At 41.1% G+C, this 23,282-nt stretch overlaps 1 protein-coding gene across 2 annotated transcripts in view; it reads right to left on the bottom strand.

Annotated features, from left to right (window-relative positions):
* SLC25A26 (solute carrier family 25 member 26) overlaps positions 1-23,282 on the bottom strand; it is a 94,249-nt gene that overhangs the window by 23,258 nt on the left and 47,709 nt on the right. Inside the window, exon 6 of one of the 2 annotated variants that reach the window (XM_069866286.1) lies at positions 3,115-3,159. The exons of the other annotated variant lie outside the window; for it this stretch is intronic. Within the exon in view, the coding sequence (XP_069722387.1) occupies positions 3,115-3,159 (45 nt within the window). The remainder of the gene's footprint in view (positions 1-3,114; positions 3,160-23,282) is intronic. 2 annotated transcript variants of the gene reach the window in all.

Genomic DNA, 23,282 nt, shown 5'->3' with positions numbered 1-23,282 from the left:
TGACCAGCTGGCTTTGAGATGGGATCAGAAGCATTAGCCCTACCTAAAAGAACCTAAACCTGCTCAAACTGCCACAGTGGTAATTAAATCCCCTCCAAGGTCTGGTGTAGCAGACAGTGAATGAAATTTGAAATGCCTCTTCTTTTCCTCAGCTCTGAGGACACTTCAAATCTGTTTTAACTGTAAGGCTTGAGCTAATAAGACAGAGAAGCACTCACCCTAGTAGAGAATTAAAATGTCTATCCTGAAATCTTATACATGATAGCACAGTTTCTTTCTCTCCTTTGCTTTGTATCAATAATCAAAACATGGAAAAATGAAGAATTGTGAAGGCAAAGGCCATTAAGTGTGCAATATAGCAGCAGATGCTAGCTACAACCAAAAAAAGAAGGGTTAATTTTTATTGAAATCATTGTCATTTCTTTACTATTGCTTCCTGAGTCTCTGCGATCTACGGAATGAGTCCATTGACTGTTTCTAAATAGTGTGTTCACCTGAGTAACTGCAAGAAAAGCCAGTTTTTGAAGCAGTATCTCTTCTTTGCTAATTACTGCAATACCCTCTTTTCCAGCACACATGGTGTAAGTAACTATTATAGTTCAGTAATTTATACAATGTTCTTCTTCTACCTTAGTTTAGTGATCGATATGAAAGTTCACTCTCATGCAGGACAGTTGGCAGAAGTAGAGTGTGCACGTAAACTATCTGGCTAAAGCCGGCTGGAAGCATAAAGAATAACCATAATGGCTTGGAGCAAAGCAGATAGAGAAAATAGAATATAGAAACACCTGATTCACTGCCTACAACAAGCCTTTACTACGCTTCTTTAAGCTTAACACCCTCCTCCTGGCTCCAGCCAGCACATATGTGAAGAAAAGAGAAACTTCTTCCACATGCCTTGCTAGCTGTCTTTTACAGTGGAAAGCTATTTATCCTCATTTTTATGGCAATTAGCTTGTTCAGGGCATTATGAGACTGAGTCTATCATCCATCAGCTTATGTAACTTTGTACTAATGGTTTTAAAAATGACACAGCCACAGCACTTGTTCTGTTCTCCTCTGTGAGATGACGCACACACATCACGCACAATTGCTCCTGCATTTACTTTCTCAAGGAATCCCATTAATGCAGTACAGAATAGTTCCTCAAACATTTTCAAACCAGCAGCCTCTGTAAACTCATGTACATTCAAGTTTCGTGCCATTCGTCTCTTCTCCTTTGCACTCCTTCATAATTACCGTCTCTTCATGTTCCCTCATGCACCCATGAAAAGCCCTACTCTGAATCATACTCATAAAGATGCTACTGACCACATTCACCCTGTTAATGGGACCATAGTGGGGTTTTTTTTCTTTGTTGTATTGTCAGTGCAATTTATTTTAAGAGCTGCAATCAGATAAACAAAATGTATTCTGCTTTCACTGCTTGGCTTTGACGTAACACACCTTGAGCTCTCTCCATGTGCTGAGCCAAAGTGACTGAAGCATGCAAAACTGATTTCTGCCATTTTCTGTTCTTAGTTTCTGAGGCAGAAGAATATAATGTACCCAGTCCATATAACAAACCAACCCAGTTTTATTTCTCTTCATATCTGCACTGACCTCTTTAGATTAAACATGATGTCTCATCCTAAGTGACTCACTCCTGTGGCTAGCTAAAGTCAAACTGTCTTCTTCAAAGCTGTAATCTAAACAATATATTTTATTGTCACAGCTATGTAGACAGTAGTTAAAACAACTTTACATTCTGAAAACAGCTACACTATGCTGCTGGTTTATGTGGGTTTTGGCAAGAACACTGCACTTTTTCTCTTTAAGCACTATCACCTCTTGCTCCCAGACACGGCTGCTGCAGTAACAATTAGCAGGTCAGGCCAGTATCACTGCCTAAGAGTTTACAGAAAGCCATTCCTAGACACTGGCAGGGAAACAGATTCCTAATAAGGCAGTCCAAGCTAGCCTGCGCAATGGGACGATACCCAGATGCCGCATCAGACCAAGCTCATCAAGCTCCCATGGATTCGTCTGCAAAATGCAGTTCAGGGCTGTGAAAGCTCTTGATGTATTTCATGCTCCTCCTGCCTGTGGACTCCCCTTTATATCTGAGTCCCTGAAGCCTCTAGTGCAAACGTGCGTACTGTGAGCTCATCCCTCCAGAACAACTCAAGCTATCGACACAAAACGAGAGGACGAGCAATTGTCCCAAGCAGGCATACAAGGACCAAGGAGAAGACAAGCCCTCTTCCCTCCATAGCAGCAGCAAGGGGCAATGAAGATCATCACCAGTTCTCATCCTTCCCAGTATCCCTGCCCAGTCTGGGTTTCAGTGCCAGGCTCCCTGAGAAGTCCAGAACCCTTAACAAGAAGAAAATTACTTTCTCTCTAGCTCCTCTCATACAAATCTTCTATTTTGCTACATTGTTTTTAACAATCTGCAATAATTTTCTGTGCTTCCAACCCAAGCACCAGAAAAAACCCTGACTCTCCTTCATCTTTTGCAGTGAGTTACAAGAAAAGAGGAACAAATAAGTTACAAGACTCAAATCCAATTCTGTGCTCAAAAATCTAGATCTTGACTCTCTCTAGGATTAACAAAACACAGCTGGTGAGAGAACAGCATTATTAAAATATCATCCAACCGACACCTTCTTTAAATGACCTTTGAAATAAGGTATACATATCCAATCAAGATAGCTTGCCAGTGATACACTGAGAGTTTCTCCCTGTCTACAAAATCAAAATGTTTTTTCTGTATCACTCGCAACTGCCTGTTACCTTGAAGAGTGAAATGCTAAAAGATATTAAAATAAAATAAAAACAAACCACAACACAAGATGGTTCCCACTTTAATCAGTAAAAATAGCCAGGGCAGCAGATAAAATTTCTGGTATGCTGGGGAGTAAAATTTAGACTGCATGCCACATATTAGTGGTTAGATGTTCTGTGTTGTTTTTCAGATATTCAGGCAAATTATCTTCACGTGCACAGGTAGGTTGGTACATATGTACTGATTCTTGGATGTGCTCAGAATTGTGATAATCAAGTTAGACAGGTTACCATGGAAAGCCTTTGTGAAATGTATAACTTATATTTCTATCATTAAAAAGGACTTACCTTTAAGGACTCCCAGAGGGGAAACTGTACAAGAGAGAAAGGAATCTGGAGAGGTGGGAAAAGAAAAAAAACAAAAAACAACACAATGTTACAAAAGCAAATTAGGTTGGCATGTTCCTCAACTGGCTAAATTAGGAACAGTTAGTGTTTACTCAGTGGACTGTAGCTTATTACATTTACAAATCTTTAAGGACACTTTATGTATGCGGCCATTAAATGACTGGTTTCACTAAAGGAGTTTTACTTTGTTTATCACATTCCCTGCTGAGAGGTTAATGTATTGTTACCAGGGTGGCCTAGAAGGGCAATAAGCAGTATGATCTAGTGCAGGGACATTCTTGGTTTGACGTTCAGCCAAGAAAGCCGTAAGGATGGTTCAAGAAACACATTCCCAAGGCCAGGAACACAGCTTGACAAGAAAACATCTTCAGCAATACACACTCTCACAAATGCTGAGCTGAAACCAAGGCTTTGCAGTTCGGGCATCAGCTGCAGAAACTTTCCTGAACATCTCTCAGTGATCTCACATTAACAAGCTCCCTTCCAAATTAAAAGCGGGTTGTGAAGAGCTACCACAACCCAACTAAAACCCATACAAGAAGCTTGGTTGCTCTCTTCTCATCACCTGTAATAAGAGGTTCTTCTGTCCAGCAAGAGCTTGTGTGTCTACCTAGGCTCCTTCTTGCAGCCATTTGTCCCCAGCAGTACTCGTGCATTTCCAGCTCCTTTATAGAATTCTCCTAACATGGGGGAGAAAAGCAAACATACTTCTCCTACAGCTCTGTAGGTTGTGTAGGGCCAACACATGTAGTAAGTCAGCTTTCGCTTTGAGCTGAGTGATTCCTTGCAACAAGAGACATCACTTTCCAAGGGTTTTGCCTTTCCTTATTGTTTTCTCCTCTTCCAATCTCTTCACCACGTTCTTCTGGCTCTTCCTCCTCCTTAACCACTCTGACAAGCTTGTCCAACAGCCACTTCTGGTACCAACCCTCCCTTTGCCATCTCCAGCCTGGGTTTCTATCTCAAGGCATCTTGGAGGAAGGAGGCCCTGTGAAAACACTAGCCTGTGTCAGTACTGCCCTACAGCTGTATCTGCTGGTCTGCTTTGCCCTTTCTTAAATGATTCTGCAGTTCTCTCTTCCACTTCAACAGCCAGACAGCCCCAGTTTCAAATCTCATTCCAAGTATCTATTTTCTTCTCCTAATTTTATCTTCCTTTCACAAGCATGGTGCATGTCAGATTAGTTTTCCCCCTTAAGGAGGCCGATTGTGTAGTTTGTGCATAATTCTGCTTGCCTCAGAAAACATTTACGCACCTTTGGCCATGAAGAGCAGCACATGCTCAAAATGGGTCCACATAACTAATACAGAAATCTTTGCTCTTTCTTATATGACTAATGTCAGGTTAAAGACATTCACTACAGAGATATGAACCACTTATTAAGACCAAATTCAAGCTACACAAAGGAATCTGAAATGGTACATCCACTGAAGATCGTAAGAGTTAGAGTATTGTCTACTTCACTGTGTTGCAACTAATGATTAATAAATGAGTCTATTAAGTTAATCTGCTGGGCAAAACAAAGCTTGACAGACACCTGCCACAGATAATTTGTTATCTATTCAGGCAGGAAATGGCAGTGAGAAGAAATCAATGTCACTGCTGTACATCGAGCTGACAAACTGAAATCTCAGAGGAAGTTTGTCATCTTGAACAATGAGCAATATCCCTGGTGGCATCTCAGAGCTCCACAATAAAGGTCAGACATGGCTCTTATTTATCAGGGCCTTGAAAGTCTAGTGTAGCAATTAAATTTTGTTTTTCGTACTGACTGAAAAAGTTCAGCTATTTGACAGTAATGTGTTGTAATATATTTATGAGAAGATACATTCATCTTCACATGCTACTGCATCACTGTTGAATTGGAGTTAAATGGCATGATTTCTTTACAACGTAAAATGAAAAGCAACACAATCTTCTATTATCTAGGTCAAAAAGTAGGGAGAAAAAAAATCCTATCCACTACATTTGCTTCAAATTTGAGAAAAAAAGAGAAAAGGAAACGCTCTGTATCCAGCTGTACACCAAACAAAACAAGCTTTCAAATACAGTCTCCAAGATTTGCTTTTTTATACGCGTGAATGAGTGATAAAATTATGCAGCTGTTAATAAGACAACAAGGGAAGCTTTTGACATAAACCCCTTTTTATCTCCTAGATAGAAGCATTTCAATCAACGAGGAAATTTGTTCATGATTGCTGTTTGATTTTCTGCGTTACTGGTGTTTGCCGTGTCTCACTCGGCAGGGACCAGACGGGGATGAGGATTATCGGTTTCACTTTGCCTTCTCTGTCCCACAAGATGCTGCCATGCACAGGCTTCCAAAATGCCTAGGAAGATTTCAATGTACATCAGTGGGATCCTCACCACTGCTGGGCTCCCTGCTCTCCAACACGCCTGCAGGATAAAGGCTTAAACAGTCTTAAGCCACACTTTAATAGAGTTTGAAAATGCAAACCCCAAACAAACTAGGAAGCACCACCAACCGAACCAAGCAGAGCAGCACCTTTGCCTGCACTAAGAAGATCCTCATGAGATGTCCCCCATTTCGTACAGTGTTCATTGGAGCCTGTTTGACAACATCCTGACTTAAAAACAAAACACACAAGAGCCATTTCATGGGTACTGGAACATTAGGTTGTTTGGCTTCTGGCAGATTTGGTTTTTGTCATCACATTCTCTGAAGCCAAATAATTTCCTAGCCAGGCCAAGTGATTTTCTCGCCACAGGGACCTCCAGCAAAGCCCGTGTTGGAAGGTCAGCTCCTGTTGCAAGCCTTCCCTCAAACCCCTTAACCACTTTCATTCTCCACTCACACATATATTTTCAAGAAACTTACAAGAACTTCTATTTATCTTTGTAGCCTTTGCCTTTCCACCCCATTTCTGTGGCCAAGGTGTCCCAGGGCTGCACAGTCTGCTCCGTGCTCCCTGCACATACACCCTGTTTGCATAAGCTTTGTTTTCCTAAGAGACCAGACTAAGCAGCTCGTGCCCAAAAGCAGGATTAATATATGCAAAAAGAAATAGTTCTGCAAGGGTAACTAATACAACAATGAAAAGCCATCGCTTATCGCCTTTCATTCCTCTACCACAACAGACGCAACAAAATCTCGCAGTCTGGGGACGCTTCTTAATTTGAACATTTACAGCATTTCATTCCTCTGCATATTTTGCTTTTTAAAAGACAAGCTTTTCAGCAATGAACAGAATCACACCCTGCCAGGCAACAATATTTATGCCTGAAATAGGCTAAGGCAACAATAAAAATGTGGTCCACACATGTCAGTAGCTTTCTGCCAGCAAATATGAAACCCTGGTGAGCTCTGCCAACCTCTCATTTGACATTAATATAAAATAGACAGAGAGTACCAGTTCTCATGTCTGGCTTGATGTTAGATAACTGTGCTGTTTGTTCAACACAGTCAAGTCTAACAACACCACCACCAAAAAAAGTTTAAAGACCCAGACAGCTGTAAATCATTATTCAAAATGTTTTACAGGTTAGTGAAACTAGCATTGACTTTGGCCACTGTCATCCCCAGCACCTGATGCCTAACTTAATGTAATGAGCATTGCACACTATTTCTACAGGTCTGCTTAATTCCTCTGATACAGAAAGATTTTAAAAATTATTAAAAATAAAATAAATTACTTCTAGCAATAGTTGCACTTCACAGACAGAGCAAGATGTGCACATCTTGCTTCTAAAGAAAATACTGGCAAGATTGATGGCAGAGCAAAAGTCCTCCCACCAAACTGTTTAATTAAATAAAAGAAATATAAGGAGGAGCTTAATAATACTCTTCGTAACTACAGCACAATATTTAAAGCAACTCAAAACTCCCCCATTCAATATCTGATGCTAAATTGCAAGCTGATGTCCCGAAGGAAACGCTGCAGCCAGGGAGTGAGTAGAGCAAGGCTGAAGGAGGAGGGGGAAGAACCAAAAAGAAAAAAAAAACCTCATCAGCCCCTTCAGAACTGGGATTCCCTTCCAAATATGAGAATTCTTTCACACAAAGAGGAAACAGATGTCCATGGCTGGAATTTGCATGTGGCTTTATTCTCTTCTAGGATACAATAAAACTACTCTTCTTCTCATCCTCCGAGCTAGAAATTAAACAGTGGCATGTCATGCATAGTCCAGCTGTGCTTTTTACCTCCAACCTTTATTAAGAATAGATTTAAAAAGAAGAAGAGAGAGACAGAAAGAAAGGGAGAAACTAGAAAAGCATAAGAAATGAAAAAGTATGTGGTATGTGTTCTCAAAACAATATAAAACCTACAGATGTTCTTACTAATCTGTGGCATATGTTTGTTTATTCAGGTTTTCTGTCTCCAGTTCAGCAGGCTCTGCTCTCCAGAGCTGTTTTTACAAACGTTAGAGTAAATACTGAAGGAGGGATTGGCATAAACAGCTAGAGGAGGAACAGGCTCACCTTGTAAGAGCTTCCTCCATGTCCCTGAAACTGCACCAACGTTCCAGAAACTGCTCTCCCTCATACCTCCGCTGTTCCCTTCGTTAACAGCAACGGGAGAAAAGCCAACAGCTACGATGAGGATTTCGACACTCCAACTCTCACAAAGGCCAACAGCAAGAATATCTGTGGACTTCAGGGAGAATGTATTGCAGCTGTCATGGAGCAGTTCTCAAACTCACACCTAACCTGTCACTTGCATACCCTTCGATGAAGCTCAGAAAGATCTTACCACTACTGAAATTGGTATTTACAAGGAGTACTCCACCACAGCGTCTGAGCTGCAGGTGTCAAAACGTGCCCTCTCCATTGTAACTGCTAAGAAAATTCTAATAAACCCCCTCTGAGCAGCATAAAACAGACTGTTTTCTAAGGGTACAAACCCCACAGATTTCAGAACAATCTTCCCTTTACAGAAGTCTCTTACATTCCTTTTTTTTTTAATCATCTTCTTTATAAAAGATGGTTCTTTTCAAATAGGTTCCAGTTACAGGTAGAATAAAACACTCCATCTGCCCACTGAGGTTAACACCAAAGATTTCTATTAATAATGACAGTAAACCTGGTTCAGTCTCTTGTCCTCCTATAATTCTTCACACACTTGCCCAATACGTCTGCATAACGATAAACTGATGGTCCAGCTATAAATATACTTTCCCCACGATGAGATCTGAAAAGACAGCATGACATGAACTAAACCTTTGCCCTGGTCATGTCAGAGGTCACAGCAATAGACACCACTGTGAAGACCTGTAGCTTCCCACAATCCTGACTGAAGGTGAAGGTATACAGGAGCTCAGCACAGCCACAATTCGTGGAAAACCCCAAAGTTGACAAAGTACACCTATCTTCTTGCAAAGTTTCAATTAATACTGCTTCCCAGATCCTTCTTGATAAACTGCAGACTCCATAATAAACCCAACGAAGGCAATTTGTAATCCTAACATAAATGAAAGGCTTTCAAAGCCATCAGCTGTCTTCCTGCAGCTCCTAGGGATGAAAGGTTTGAGTCTGGTAAAAGACTGGACAAGTTTAAATGTTAAATGATGGAGAGCTTTGTTAATAAACACTGATGCAGTCAGAAACAAAACTCTTCAAGCGAGTATGACAATGCTAGAATAGCAATGACCAGAGAAGATCTCCTTGTGGTTCCATCCCTTAGCAGACACAATGAAAGATCCAGTTCACACACAGCACCTCCTCTAAGTGCATGAAGCCAGAGACAGGTGGAATCCCACGGGAAGCTGAGCCATCAAAGCAAGAACTATGAAGTTGCACTTGTAACAAACAACTTTTCACATCTCTTCAGTCGGAACCCTCGGCTCTGCAGAACTGCCAGAGGCAAAAGAACGGCAGTTAGGGTGGCAGAAACACAGGTCCCAACACTGCCAAGAGTATCATTAAAACAAAGGTTTCAGATCATGCATCCACAGTCACCTCAGGTAATCAGCAATACCCACATTTTCAAGCAAGTAAAATTAACCCTGTGTGAGCTGGGGAACAACTGCAAGCTATAAGTGGGAAGAAATACAAAATTCCTAAATTACAGTCATTATTCTGATTCAAGCATCCACTAACCCTCAAATAAATAATGCACCTTGCTTCCACTGTTTCCCCAGCTCTCTAAACCCTAAGTATTTCCACTTGTCACCTGGAATATACAAATATTTAGAAGCAAATTCCTTTCTAAGACAAAGTAGTATGTGCCCCATTGGTTGCTTAATTCAGCTACAAGCTATTCTCACAGATGTCCTTTGGACTTGTGTGGCAAAACATTGCATACAAGATTTTCTTTTAAACAGCACTGCACACCCACTATAAAAGCGGGATATAAAGGACATTATGTAGAGACAGATAAATACAAGGAAAATTTTATCCAGTTTCCCTCCAATAGAAGAAAAAAGAAAAAAAAAGAAAAAGAAAAAGGAAGGAAAAGCTTTTCTGGAGAAGCAGCATTGACCAGTGAAGGGAAAGACACAGTCAGAGATCTGACATGAATCCGTGTTCCCAAAACATGGGGGAAAAAAAGAAGCATTGAGGCAGATGCACAAACTCAATGCAAGCTGGATTGATTTAAGAGAGCTTGATGATCACAGAGCACTAATTTTGCACACACGTGAGACATCATTAAGTCACTGAAGGCTCATTCCTCAAAGAAACAACATTAACAGCCCACAAAATCCCTCCTTTCACACCAGCCCCTTCTTTTTCTGGCAGGATAGAATAACTAGTACAAATTGTATAATGGTAGCCGTAGAACTTGATCCTATTGGACTTCAAACAGAAGCTGGACTGATTGGCCCCTAATTAGACAAATAATATCCATGTTCTCCCATTCTCCAGCAAACAAACAGTAAAGGAGAAGCCTGTTTCACTGTCCCTTCTCGAAAACATATCAAAAAATGCCCGCTCAACAAGATTATGAATATGCTGACATCAATTCGTACATGCTGTTTTCAGGGCACAGATAAAAATCTTGTAGGATGAAAGATGAGTTTAGCAGCTCTAGAAGAATGAAGGTATTGTTTAACAGGAAGCAGATGTATGTCAGATGGCAAACTCATTAAAGTGTCCCATCGTTAAAGGAAACGGGATAACAACGAGCCATCTGAAAAAACCTGAACTGATCAGGAAATACACAAGCCGCAGCTAATCTCCTATTTATTGGTAGGTAATGCCTTTAAGTCATGCACATGCATTGAGTTTAGGACCATGAAGGACCAATCTTTGTTCTCATGAAAAAAAACAGAGGAGCAGAACTCTAGAGCATGGAGTGTGGCATTTCTGTAAAAAGCCTTCTGAGGAGAAACCCTAACATTTGGAGAAGATATTACACCAATACGTGGGTACGCACGCACACGCATGCAAGTTTATGTGGGCACCCCATCCGTTCCCTAATTTTGAAGGCATTTTCATGTGTGTTCTACATACATGCAATGTTTTAAATGAAAATATAATGCTTTATTCAAGGGATAGACTCTAAAGACAAACTTTTAAAGTCTAATCAAAGAAAAAAATTATAGACAGACACTGGACTGGCAGATTTGCGATATCTGAGTTGAACAGTTCCTCAAACGAGGATTTTGCATGAGACACAAGGACCTGAGCACAAGGAATTAAAGTAGCAGCATGTTTGAATCCTAAGGTAGGTGGATCAGTGGAGAGGGGTGACAGTATTACTTCACCCAGCAAATATTCAATCAAAGAAACTTGACAACAGTGCAGCTATAATTGCACTGACATCAATATAGGAACTCATGTCCTCAAAGTAACAGCCACAAAAAATTAACAGACTGGAAAGAAACACGTGTTCCTCTCTTCCCTGGATGTATTTCAACCTACAGCAGTTTCATTACAAATGTCTTGTTACTGCATTATGATCGCAAATACAACAGAGCAGCTCTCACCATAAAAATTAAACACATCTCTCACTAGGAGATTTCAGGAAAAAAAAATGGGAAAATCAATCTCTGCCTTTGCATGTGAGCCTGATCGAAAGTGCACTGAAATCACTGGGAATTTTGCACACATGGCTTTGATAGCTTTTGGATCAGGACCTATGCTCCTTAGATAGAGGAGAGAGCAGATTGCAAGGGTTCTAGCATACAACACAGCGATCAAATATTTTGGATCCTACTGTGTCCCTCCCTGGATGCACTGACTCTGACTCAGGGTGAGAGCAGGATCTAGGACATGCTCTTATTAACTTCTTAAGCAGAAACTGCTGCAATGTCCCTGTTTCTGCGGAAGTGGACACAACAGCCCAACAGGTGGCTGCATCTGACCCCAAACTGTGAACATGTAAGTACAACATAAAGTCCCAATTAAATCAATGCAAACTAAGTGAATTCCTTTGCATTTATTACTACATATGCACTTTGGTGTGTTGCTCCATTGACAGCCTGGATGACTTGGTAAGGGTATTCCTGCATACTTGCATTTTGTGGGGAAAAAAAAAAACAAAACCAAAAAAAACACCAACCCAGTAGAACAAGACATGAAACCAAATTCTGCTTTAAACAAAACATCCCACAGATACTGTGAGAAAACTATTCTGTCAAGGCTAGTGAAAATCCAACACTAACGGAACAACTAACATAAACTGCCAAGTTGAAACTTCTTTCTTTGAAGTGCACGACCCATGCAGTGCTGTTTATGTATCTTACACCGTTATCCCCATCATGTGGCAGAGAGAAAAAATGCAGATTAATGTCAAATGCAGGAAATGCTATTCATGTAAAGATATTTTAGTTATCTCGCATACCTGCACACACGCTTATGTGTATACACATTCCAAATATTGTGAGTAACCCATAAACTGGGGTATTGCTTCTTTGTGTGACTGTTGTTTTCAGCTATTAACAGCCAGATCTACATTGCACACCACAGGTAAAAGAAGAAATAGCCTTGTTTTGCAAGGTGCTCGCAGTCTCATGTGTGGTGCCCCAGTGGGTGCCAATGAAATGATGATCAGAGCAAACAGTGGGGAAGCCTCACCAGGCCAGCGTGAACTGCCTGCCACACAGCAACCCAAAAGCCAAGTCAGTCCAGGTGGAGTTAAAGGACTGATCTTCACGGAAGAGCTCACCGCATGTGATCTGATGGTGTTAGCTGAACAGGAGTTGGTTCTGCAAAGCAGTAAAATCCAGCTTCCCACGTCTTTACAGAGAAGCAGTTAAGTATGTCTGTAAGTCCTGTGCTGAACAATCTGACTATCCTGTGTGCCTGAAATAAGGCTGAACTATTTCTTCTCCCTCGTCCACCTTTATTATATTTTAATAAACAGTTGTGCTGCTTTAGCCCAACCTTAAGACACAGTCTCACAGAGTTCCTGAGAGAAACAACTTGCCTGTGTTACATCAGGGCACCTAGTACCTTATGACAATGGTCTCTCCTAGCTTTTATGTAGTTAAGCGCGAGCTTTCCTGAACTGCAGCTGTAATTCCACAAACTTTAATCTGATTCTACATTACAAAAGACCTAATCTAAAACCCATGAAAACAAACAGCAAAATTGCAACAAGCACTTGCTCGGACCCAAATGAACAGTTAGACAACACATGTATAGATACAGGAAGGATAGTTCCTTTATTATTTTTTTTACCCTCTGTAGACCTTTTTTTGATAGTTTAACCAGATTCTGTCACTATTTACACAGAAATCCTCATGGACCTCCCTGTGTATGCAGCTGGCAAGATGCTTTGCTCCTATGCTCCTAACAGAGCCCCTCTTTCACCCTCCCCAAAGGCAGCAGCTGTACAATGTCGAGTTGGACACTGCAGGCCCACCTGGAACTCGCTGCCCTCCCAGGTGTGGACTTGCAGACTCAGAAGTCACAACTGAGCCCCTGGGAAAGCGTTCTTACTGCTGTTCTTACTGCACCCCAGCTTCCTGCCTGTCAGCAAGCTGGGAAAAAAATTAGATGAGCCTGATGGCATACACAAACCCAGTTTGCAGAGAACATCGAGGTTCTGCTTTCAAGAACCTCTTGCAGGCATCCTCAAAGGAGTCTAACCCCGCTTGCACAATGGCACCCACACTGTCAGACCTGTGGCAATAAAAGCCACCACTCTCAATGATTTGTTTTGATTCATTTATGGAGAATATATTTTCACCCTAGGCCTTTGAATTCATTTGCATGTCTTTATACAGCCACCTCATTTCTGTTTGCCTTGAGGATCTCTCATAATCACAATGTTAAACCATAAAGCTAAGCCAGAACCATTTTTCACAGTCGGTTACTCAGCTTGGACATGAGGAAAGTGTGCCAAACTACAAGAGCATGGGAACATGATCCACAGGAACAAGGATGCTCTAGTGGGCAAGAACTAAACAAATACAACATCCCAGATACAGAAGAACCATTATTTTCTTCATCTGCTCATCCTGCACAGCTGTCCACACATCCCAGCTATAGGTTTGGGCCATCTTCAGAGCCTGAACTGAACTAGAAAGCACAACAGTAGCTAACTCTTCTATAAAATCCTACTTATAGCTGTGATCAGCAAAGTGGATACTATTAAGTTTCCACTTTACCAGTATAAATCATCGCTTCCGTGCTTGGCAAAGCACTTAAGCACATGCTTAGCTTTCACTGTTGCTGAATGGGGACAAGATTACACTTTAAAAACATTAAACACCAGACTCAAACAAGATTTTTGACTCCATTCTCTTCTTTACACTCCCAACTTCCCATTAATCCAAAAGCTCTTCAAGAGCTGGAGATAGGCCAGAGTGTTTTGCTGAACTGACACCTAAACAAAGTTTTCTCCTCATCTGGTATTGCAACCCATGTGGTGAATGAAGGGAAGAGCCAAAGAAAATAGTCTAAACTTTTCTGTGGGTTACTTTAGATATACAATAAAGAACTCAAAGTGACCTCAAACACCCAGCAGAGAATAAGCCAAGGTAACAACACAACTGTAGCTCCATCAAGAGGTTTTAGTATCACAACATCACAACTAGCACCAGAAAAATCTGACATAACTGCCAGAGCCCCAGGATGGGATCAGATCCCACCACTCCCAGCACGCTCCTCTCTCCCACAGCAGGTCCGAGTGCAGCATTTGTTACACTGATGGTCCCTTTAAGAAACGCACTTCTGTGGAAAACATTGACACCAAAAGGAGAAAGCCAAATTGTACGCCCACTGCAGCTTGGCCTCTAGAGGGAAAGGGATGGGAACTGCTGTGCTAACAGCTTTTATTCATTTAAAGGCCGTTTCACAACCAGAAGGTTCCACTAGATTATTTCTTTTCCTCATTGGTTTTTCAGCTACGTCAAATGCCCACCACAACCAGTGGCAGATTTGTCAATTCCCGTAGATTCATAAAACTCACACTACAATGGCTTAAGTTGTGTTGGCTGGTATGGGCTTTTGTCTGTGATACACAGTAGAAGATGGGATTAACATATACACTATTAGAACCATAGTCTTCCCAATTTTTTCCAGGTAGGAAACAGAAAGCCAGCCCTCCTAACAGGCATTACTTGAGAGGAAAGAAAATCAAACACAAAACCGTTGGCTGAGGAAACAGCCAGTCATTCCTTAAGCGTGAGGAATCTCTGGAAAATTTACCTTTTCAGTGGACACTATTTGAGTATCTGCTTGAGAAACCTGCTCTTGGGCAGGTCTCCAGAACCGTTTCTTTCCTGCAGGGTTTAAAGTCCTTGTTCTGGTTGCAACCCACAGGTCACACACGAATGATGCTCCCTTCGCCCTGAGACTGAGATCTATCTGTTCAAATTAGTTCGACAGAATTGCAAGGCAGCATCTGAAGGAAAAAATAGTGCTCCTGATCAAAGATACAGTGTCCCTGCAGTGGCACTGCACACAGCTAGACCACAAGCAGTGGGCAACAGACACTCAGGAGAGGAAAACTAACAAGCAAATTAAGGGCCAAAGAGAAAAGGAAAGAAAGCAATGCTATTGCCTAATACAAAGATTGAGCTGATCTCAAAGCAAATGCCTTTTCCAGTGCAATGTTTGTAACCTTTTGGGCTGAAAAGGAACAGATTGTTGTTAGCAGCATATAATAAATCCAGGTGACTCAAACCAGGTTTTTTTTGTAATGACATTAGCAAGCTATACATTACAATTCCCAAAATGTTTCAATCTCAAGGCATTTTAATTACATTTTTCATTTATCTTCCTTGGGATTTTCTAATTTGTGCCAGAATGCTTTCTTCACTTCAAACACAATTTTTATCTCAGTGCAAATATTAATAGATCACTTCAGACAAAACAACTACAGTCGGAGGAAGTCACACAAGAGCAAAAATCAACTGTAGCTTTCAATTAAAAGATACAATACCATTAATATCATTCTTTCAACAGTAACAGCAAATGCTGGCAGTGGTCTGGGATCACAAAAAGAATTAAGAAACCTGCAGAACAGTGTTCTGATTCTGTGCTCACATATGCAATTTTAAAAGTTCAACCGATGTGATGCCAGTAAATGACCTGACTTGATTTGGAAGTCAGTGTCTTAGACCTAGGACTAATCTGGGGTGGAAAGAAGGTTCCCAATTTCATGCTGAAATGCTGATAGGCATGGTGAAAACAGCCTGTTATGCTGGAGGGAAATGCCCAGTAGACTAAAAGACAGAACGTGCAGCAGAATGAGCTCTACCTCCACTGCCTCCTTGCACTCCCTCTTCTAGCTGCAGCCATGGAAATAGAGGGGTCTGGCTGTCACTTTTACCCTGCCCCCAAGTGCTCATTACAAGCCCTGCCACTAATGTGCTCCATCCCCATTTCTTGCCAAATAAGCCAGTTTAAAGTGGCAAATTTTAATTTTAAATTAAATTAATTTTAACAGGGGGCCTAAGCCTGACTTCACTGTCAGGCTTAAATCAAGGATGAGCTACTTCCACCAGCACCATGGTGCACCCAGCAGTGGCCAGCCCAGAAAAGGACCTTGAACATGATGTCCTGTACCCACAGACCTGCTGGTAAGTACCCATTTGGAATGTGGAACTGAGCACGGGGAAGATCTTTATCCACATCTCCAGACCCTGAGCAGCGTACTTCACTAACAGTAAAAGTAAAGAACTTGGTGTCTTTGCTTTGCAACTTAGTAAGATAAATGACAAAAGCCTTTACTGTGGTGGAATAGTTAAATACAATCACAATAAAATTCCACCTGTCAGCTCCAAAAGCACCCCACATGTAGAATTTACACAAGCTGAACTGGAGCTGGTTCAGGGCATGTCATAACAGTTCATCATTTCTGCACTGCGCACTGTTCAAATTGGCCTCAAGATGAATTGAGTGCCTGTAAAGGGCAACCGTATTTCAAGCAAACCAGGACATGCTCAGGGTAGTTGGACTCTCCTTTCAGCTGCATTCCACAGCATTTAATTTTTGCCACTCAGCTTTCATGAAAGTTATTTCCACTACAACTCCAGAAAATTCAGCAATCCAGTAAAAACACTTGGTGGTAAAACTCTGGAGAAGGAGAAAGAAGAAAGGTATTAGTTTATATTGAAAGGTTTTTGTATAGCTTTATTCCAACATGCATTCCTAAGCACAGTAAGAATCACAAGTATTTTTTACTCACACAAGTTGCTTACAACCTGTCAGTTCCTATAACCAAAGTATGGCATTTCCAACCTAATAGCATCACATGGGTTTTTTTGAATGCAGCCTATTTTGTTTGTGATTCATTCCAGCAACGTGTACACCATACGTGTAGAAGACCATGTAACTAAAATGTAAATTAAAAGGGCACTGTAAGTGATTTCACTTTTACTCCAGCTTTTCTCAAGGGGCATTAACTCCAGAAATCTTCTCGGCATGAGCAAAGACTTTTGAATCAAGCCACTGGTGTTGAGCACCCACATCCCACTTTCAAGTCAACTTAACTTCAGGCAAATAAGTGTGGAAGGAGCTCTGCAGTAGGGTAGTCAGTCAGACACAACTGAACAGAAATCCTTCTGGGGTTTTTCAGAAATTAATGCATCAATAATACAAGATTAATATGTAATAACAATACAATTTTTTCCATGTGACACAAACTACAGACAGTATATCAGCACACCACATGCTCTCTGAAGCCAGCAAATTACACTGTCAGCAACAAACACACTTCTGATGTAGACACCAGTTAGTGGCAATTTCACAGGAAAAGTTGCAGTGAAGCCTGTGTCGCCTTCACCCACACAGCTGAAATGTCTTCTGATGCTCTGGTGCACAGGTCTGATACTTCACTGACACATTTTTAACAGGGTATTTGCTTGATTTTGAAGGTAAATTATATAAACAATTCACTTTTAAAACATTGCTAGCCTCATATTTCTCCGGATCTAAAAAAAACCAGTTGCCTTCTCACAACCACCAAAACCAAATCTCAGGCATCTTTAAACCTGTATCATTAAAAAAAATATATATATAAAATCAGATATCTTGGATTTCCTCTTCTTCCAGGTAACTTACACTATATGTAGTCCAGCCAACTTGTTAAAACTTTCTCCCCTTATCTATTTCCTGATGCTACCAACATCCAGTTCACAAAACCCACCATTTGGAGAGAGAATGAGAAATCCAAACAGCTGAATGGGCTGCACAAGGTCTGCAGTGTCCTCTGGGGAGGCCAGAGACTCTCCAGTGGGTAAGCCACTGAGCAGGGAGTGATGGGGAAGCAAGAAGAGATCACACATTAGAGGAAGAGAACACAAAAAAGGCAGGTATAATTTTGTTGCAGGTCACTTTTGTACCAAACTTTTCACAAACAACTGAAGACTTGCCCAGTACCTGCAAATATGAGAGGGAAAGCAAATGTCATTGCTTAACACACTTAAAAGAAACACAGCACAGACACTGCAAGCTTAAGTGCTACTTTGGTGACAAGTTTTTTCTTGATAAATAAATCATTTATACACCTGACACAGCTTGTTTCTTCCTTTCATGATAATTATAGTTTTAGAAGCCTCATTTAAGGGGTGCAAATTAATTTCCAAATTCCACCTACTGTCAAAGGGTGTTTTTTATTAGGTGATTAATTACCTGCAGGAGCATTTCAGGAGACACCTTGGAGGCAAACAAGAATTGCTGTGACAGCTCCTTTAAGATATGGCTCTGCTCCTAAAACCTGATGAGCCCAGAGATAAAATAACTGCATACAGGTGTTACCATCTACAGCACCTTGGGACGTTTGTGCTTTAGAGAAGTGCATTTCCCCTGTAGAACATGACAAAATTTGCCTCAATGCTACAGCCCCCACTTTGTGACAAGGTCTATAAGCTGCCTGGGGTCATGTCCGCTTCTACTGTGAAGCAGAAAGCAAGAACAACCATGGGAAATACTCCTCCCTCAGCATCACCGTACTTCTGAAATCCTCTGCACTCCCAAAACACAGACCATTTGACCTTCTCCAGCTTCTATGCCTGAGTGACATACAACAGCAAATTTTACTGCAGTTTCCTTGCTGTCACTTCAGGGCTTCCAGCAGACCTATGCTCCTCACAGCACAGCAAGAAGACCTATGCACGTGCCAGGTAACTCCTCCTTGCAATTAAGTTTGGTGTCCAAAGACCACAGTGAGAAGAAACCAGTGCAGCCCACCACATCTCACATACATGCCTTTATGGACCAAGTTCAGGTTTCTCTACGTAATATGGTCAACCCGATACATCACTTAGATACTGAAAAAAATCTCCAGAGAAAAACAACTCTTCTAGTAACACAAGTGGAGAAATAACATAGTTCAACAAATTTTACAGGCTTTATCCACCTGTCAAACTAGTCTCTTATCCTACACAATACCCAAAGCACTGCTCCCTTGCACTGTTTGTTCGCATTCTCTTACAACTAAACCTGTCTTTCCCAGGAATTACAGTACTATGGAGAAAGAGCAATCTGAAGGCCGTTGACCAAGGGCAGGGCCTGTTCCCAACATGTTTGTCTAACCTATTTAAACAGCCCCTCCTGATGGATGGACTGCACAGAGGACCAGCTCAGGTCCTGCTCTGTAGGATAGTTCCCCAGAAGCAATTTAAGTCATTCCTTCTTCACCTTCTCATCAGAGCAATAGGAACAGATTTTTCTTTTCTCCATCCAGAAAATTCTCAAGCACTTGTCTTTATTTATCACTTTTCCTCCTTTTCACACACAAGGACATCAGTCTCAAAGACTGACAAAGGCAATTCTCACCGTGTATTTCATCAGCAAGCTTCAGCCAGATTGTTAGCAAAAGCTGGTTAAGCCTAAACCAACATTAACCCTTCCAGTTTGTGATCAAAAGAAAAGATAAAGTCAGAATAGCGTAAGTGAGATTCTCTCATCTGACAACAATAGATTTCTTCTGATTTCAGGCTACTGGGATATCACAATCTCCCTTCACTACACATGGAAGAAGGAACATCAGAGCTGAACATGAGGTGGTCTGAGACAGAAAATTTGAAAATGTAAGAACTTATTACTCGATAACAAAATAAAATGAAAGACACAAAAGTCTTCCCAGACGCATTTTTCAAAGCTGAGGATATGTGGTGAAGGGAAGGATTGCACTGCACAGTGAGACTACATGAAGCCAGAATCTATCTACAGCAGTTCTAGTTTTCAAGATGTGGATGCCTAGTGCGACTTTCTATTAAACATGCATAAGCCCTTGACAGAACTCTCAGTTAAAACAAGATCAGAAAGCTACCTGCTGAATTTTCTCTGTCTCTCAAAAAAAAAACCAAAAACAAAAAAACCCCAAAAACCCAAAACCGAAAAAAACCACAACCTAACAACCAAAAACAGCAGCAGCAAAACAAAAAACCCAAAGACCAACACCACTAAAGAAATTTCCCAGAAGTTCACAGTGAAGATCAAACTGGAGCTTATTGTTCCAAATCTGTGCTTGATTAAATATGAAGCCTTCAATTGCTCAACAGTTGTTACCAGGTTATAGAGAGAAGTCTCACCTAAAATGTCGTATAACCCAAAAGTAATTAACTGACTCTGACAAACATTGTACAACAAACCTACTTCAATTTTAACCTGTATCATACACTGGAAACTTCTAGTCGAATGGTCTGTATTTTCTCATTTGCCCACATACGCTTGTTATTAAAACCACATGTGGGCATTGAATCATTTCATGGTTCATTTAGAGACAAACACGCAGAAAATTGTGGGAAACAAGTATAACCCAGAGAGTCTGTGTAGTCTGAGGCATTCTATGTTGCAGAACCCTGAGATACAGGACTCTGTTATTCCAAGGCTCTTGGACTTTTAGTGAACATGAGAGAAGTCTTCACATACATACACACACTGAATTTCTCTGTAGAACCTTAGCAAAGTCAGCCAGTGTAACAGTTTCAACCCTCAGCACCTTGCAAAATATGTGCTGAACTGTTAGTTCACAACAAAAACCTTTAACTGAGGCAGCAGAATAGTCTTTCATTTCTGAAACTGGTCTGGCAGTGAGGAGAATTCCCCAACTGTATAGGAAGTTAGGAGCATAACCTCAGGCAAAGCACTCAATCTTTCTGGACCTGACATCTGGAAAAAATGGTAGCCCTTCATCTTGTTCATTGGATGAGAAGGTCATCAGCTCAAAGATGACCTTTGGCTGAAAGGACAGTCTGTAAAACAGTAAGGCTTTGCTTTTGATCGAGTTTGTATGGATTATTCATATTACAGCAGTGGCTGAAGGACCCAAAGATAATATGTCAGCTGAGCATGTGCAATGATAACATACATGAACTCTGCCTGAAAACACAGCCTCCTCCCATTAACAATTACCGTTGCATTTAGAAGCATTAGCTCCCTGAAGGGAAAAACTTCCAGAAGACTGTTCTATGAGAACACATCTCATCTATGGATTTTATTCCCCAGCAACACAAGGAAAATTCATATTATCTCCACAGATCTCCAATTTTGCTTTGAAGACCAAAGTAGCATGTACATGATCCAGGTTTCCTGAGGAGTCCTCTGTCAGGATTGTAAAAGGCCAGATGTCATAGCACAAACACAAAAAGCTGCAAGATCTCAGCTTTCCTCTTACAGGGGTGTACGTACACCCATAGAAGAGATTTTCCATGGAACTCAAATGCTTCAAGATAAAATTAAACCATTAAATGATGAGGTCTTCCAGGAAACTCTATGAAAGATCTCTTAAACTCAACTCTGATCAAACAGCTGTTTACAAGGAAACTTCACAAAGAGGTCATTTGTGAAGACAGACAAGGAAGATGATAAATGATATATCTACAGCTCTATAAACAGTCTGGTCAGATAAGGGGTACACATTTCTCACAAGAACACCGGATAACCTGTTGCTTTACAAGGACAGTTAACGATATTGAAAAGCACTAATGAAAATCTCAGATCTCAGCCTTCCGCTAATGTTTCCACCTTGCTCGTATTAATGCAATGCTATAAAGTAGAACTTCTAACTGATATTAATGAGGCAGTAAACATCCCCTTTAAGAAAAGGGACTGTAATTTCAGACAGCTGCATATGTAAAACTCCATCTCATACTAAATAGCTGGTTCTTGAAGAAGTAAAACGAAGCCCAGCCAGGTTTCTACGATTGAGATTTCTGAGACTTCTGATGGGTGGGGGTAAGGGAGGTCACAAGATTACCAAGCACGTAACAAAACACAGAACAACACCCATCAAGAAGATGATTATTGCAATCATTTCAAAACTGGGGAAAGAGGAAGTTTTAGTACCAAAAATACTAAACTTGATGGGTTTTGACCTAGCTTTTGAGATATCGGGAAACTGTATTTGCTGCTCTGTACTGCTCTAGGAAGATCCATTCATTGCCACTCCACTGGAAACGTTGGTGAGCTGCAGACATAAGACAATCTTTTTCTCCCGTGTGTTTCTGAAGAGAAATAAAGTGTTTCCATGAGGAAAATCTATATCTTTGAAGGAAAGAACTTTATAGTGCAATCTAAATATTCATCAAAGCTCTACTTGTAACAGCAGGAACTTAGCACAAGGAGGCAGGTGGGGTGAGTAAGAATTTATTGGATGTCTGCAGACATATTAAATATCCTAAGTTCTTCAAAGCACAGGTAACATTGAAATGGAGTTAACAGACACAGTTGATTTTAAATATGCGTGGTCTCAATCTATACTCGATACTTTCTTGTATTAAAACACATTCAGAAGATACCATCTGTTCTTTATAGGCACTGGTAATCAAAAGGCTTTCTGTCACTGTAAGCACAGGCATTAAAGGATCTGTTGGGGTAAAGCTCACGTTAGAAAGGGAGCAGTGCCCAAGTCTGCATTCTTGCATCCAAAGATACACCTGTATCCTTGATCAGAGAGTTTATTCAAGCTGTGGCATCTGCACCATGCCCGTATTCATGAAACATCAGTTTCCAAAGCCTGCAAAATACTTGTGGTCAATAGGATTTTCTAATGTTGACATTTCTTTACTGTCAAACGACAATTGATAATTTCTCTGTTAAGCAACAAAACTCTTACCTCCTGAGTATTCTCATGGAAAAATACGAGGAGAGAGAGAAGTAGTAATTTACTGTTAATTCAACATAGAATCACAGAATCACTAGGTTGGACAAGACCCACCAAATCATCAAGTCCAACCATTCCTATCAAACACTAAACCATGCCCCTTAGTGCCTCGTCCACCTGACTTTTAAACACGTCCAGAGAAGGTGACTCAACCATCTCCCTGGGCAGCCTCTGCCAGTGCCCAATGACCCTTTCTGTGATTTTTTTTTTTTTCTGATGTCAAGCATGAACCTCCCCTGGAACAGCTTGAGGCCATTCCCTCTTGTCCTGTCCCCCGTCACTTGGGAGAAGAGGCCAGCTCCCTCCTCTCTACAACCTCCTTTCAGGTAGTTACAGAGAGCAATGAGGTCTCCCCTCAGCCTTCTCTTCTCCAGGCTAAACACCCCCAGCTCTCTCAGCCATTCCTCATAAGGCCTGTTCTCAGCCCCTTCACCAGCTTCGTTTCTCTTCTCTGGACACACTCCAGAGCCTCAATGTCCTTCTTGTGGTGAGGGGCCCAGAACGAAACACAGTATTCGACAGGCTTCATCAGGTAAAGAAGCCAGGACAGCTTCCATCCAAATGCCTTTAAGCAACCTGACCCTGCAAACGTCTCATTCAAGCAGTTCACACTAAAGTTAATAGGATCTTTGAGAGCAGAACAG

The sequence above is a fragment of the Phaenicophaeus curvirostris genome, chromosome 11 (assembly GCF_032191515.1).
Source record: "Phaenicophaeus curvirostris isolate KB17595 chromosome 11, BPBGC_Pcur_1.0, whole genome shotgun sequence".
Lineage (NCBI taxonomy): Eukaryota > Metazoa > Chordata > Aves > Cuculiformes > Cuculidae > Phaenicophaeus > Phaenicophaeus curvirostris.
This window is presented reverse-complemented; position numbering and strand designations above follow the sequence as displayed.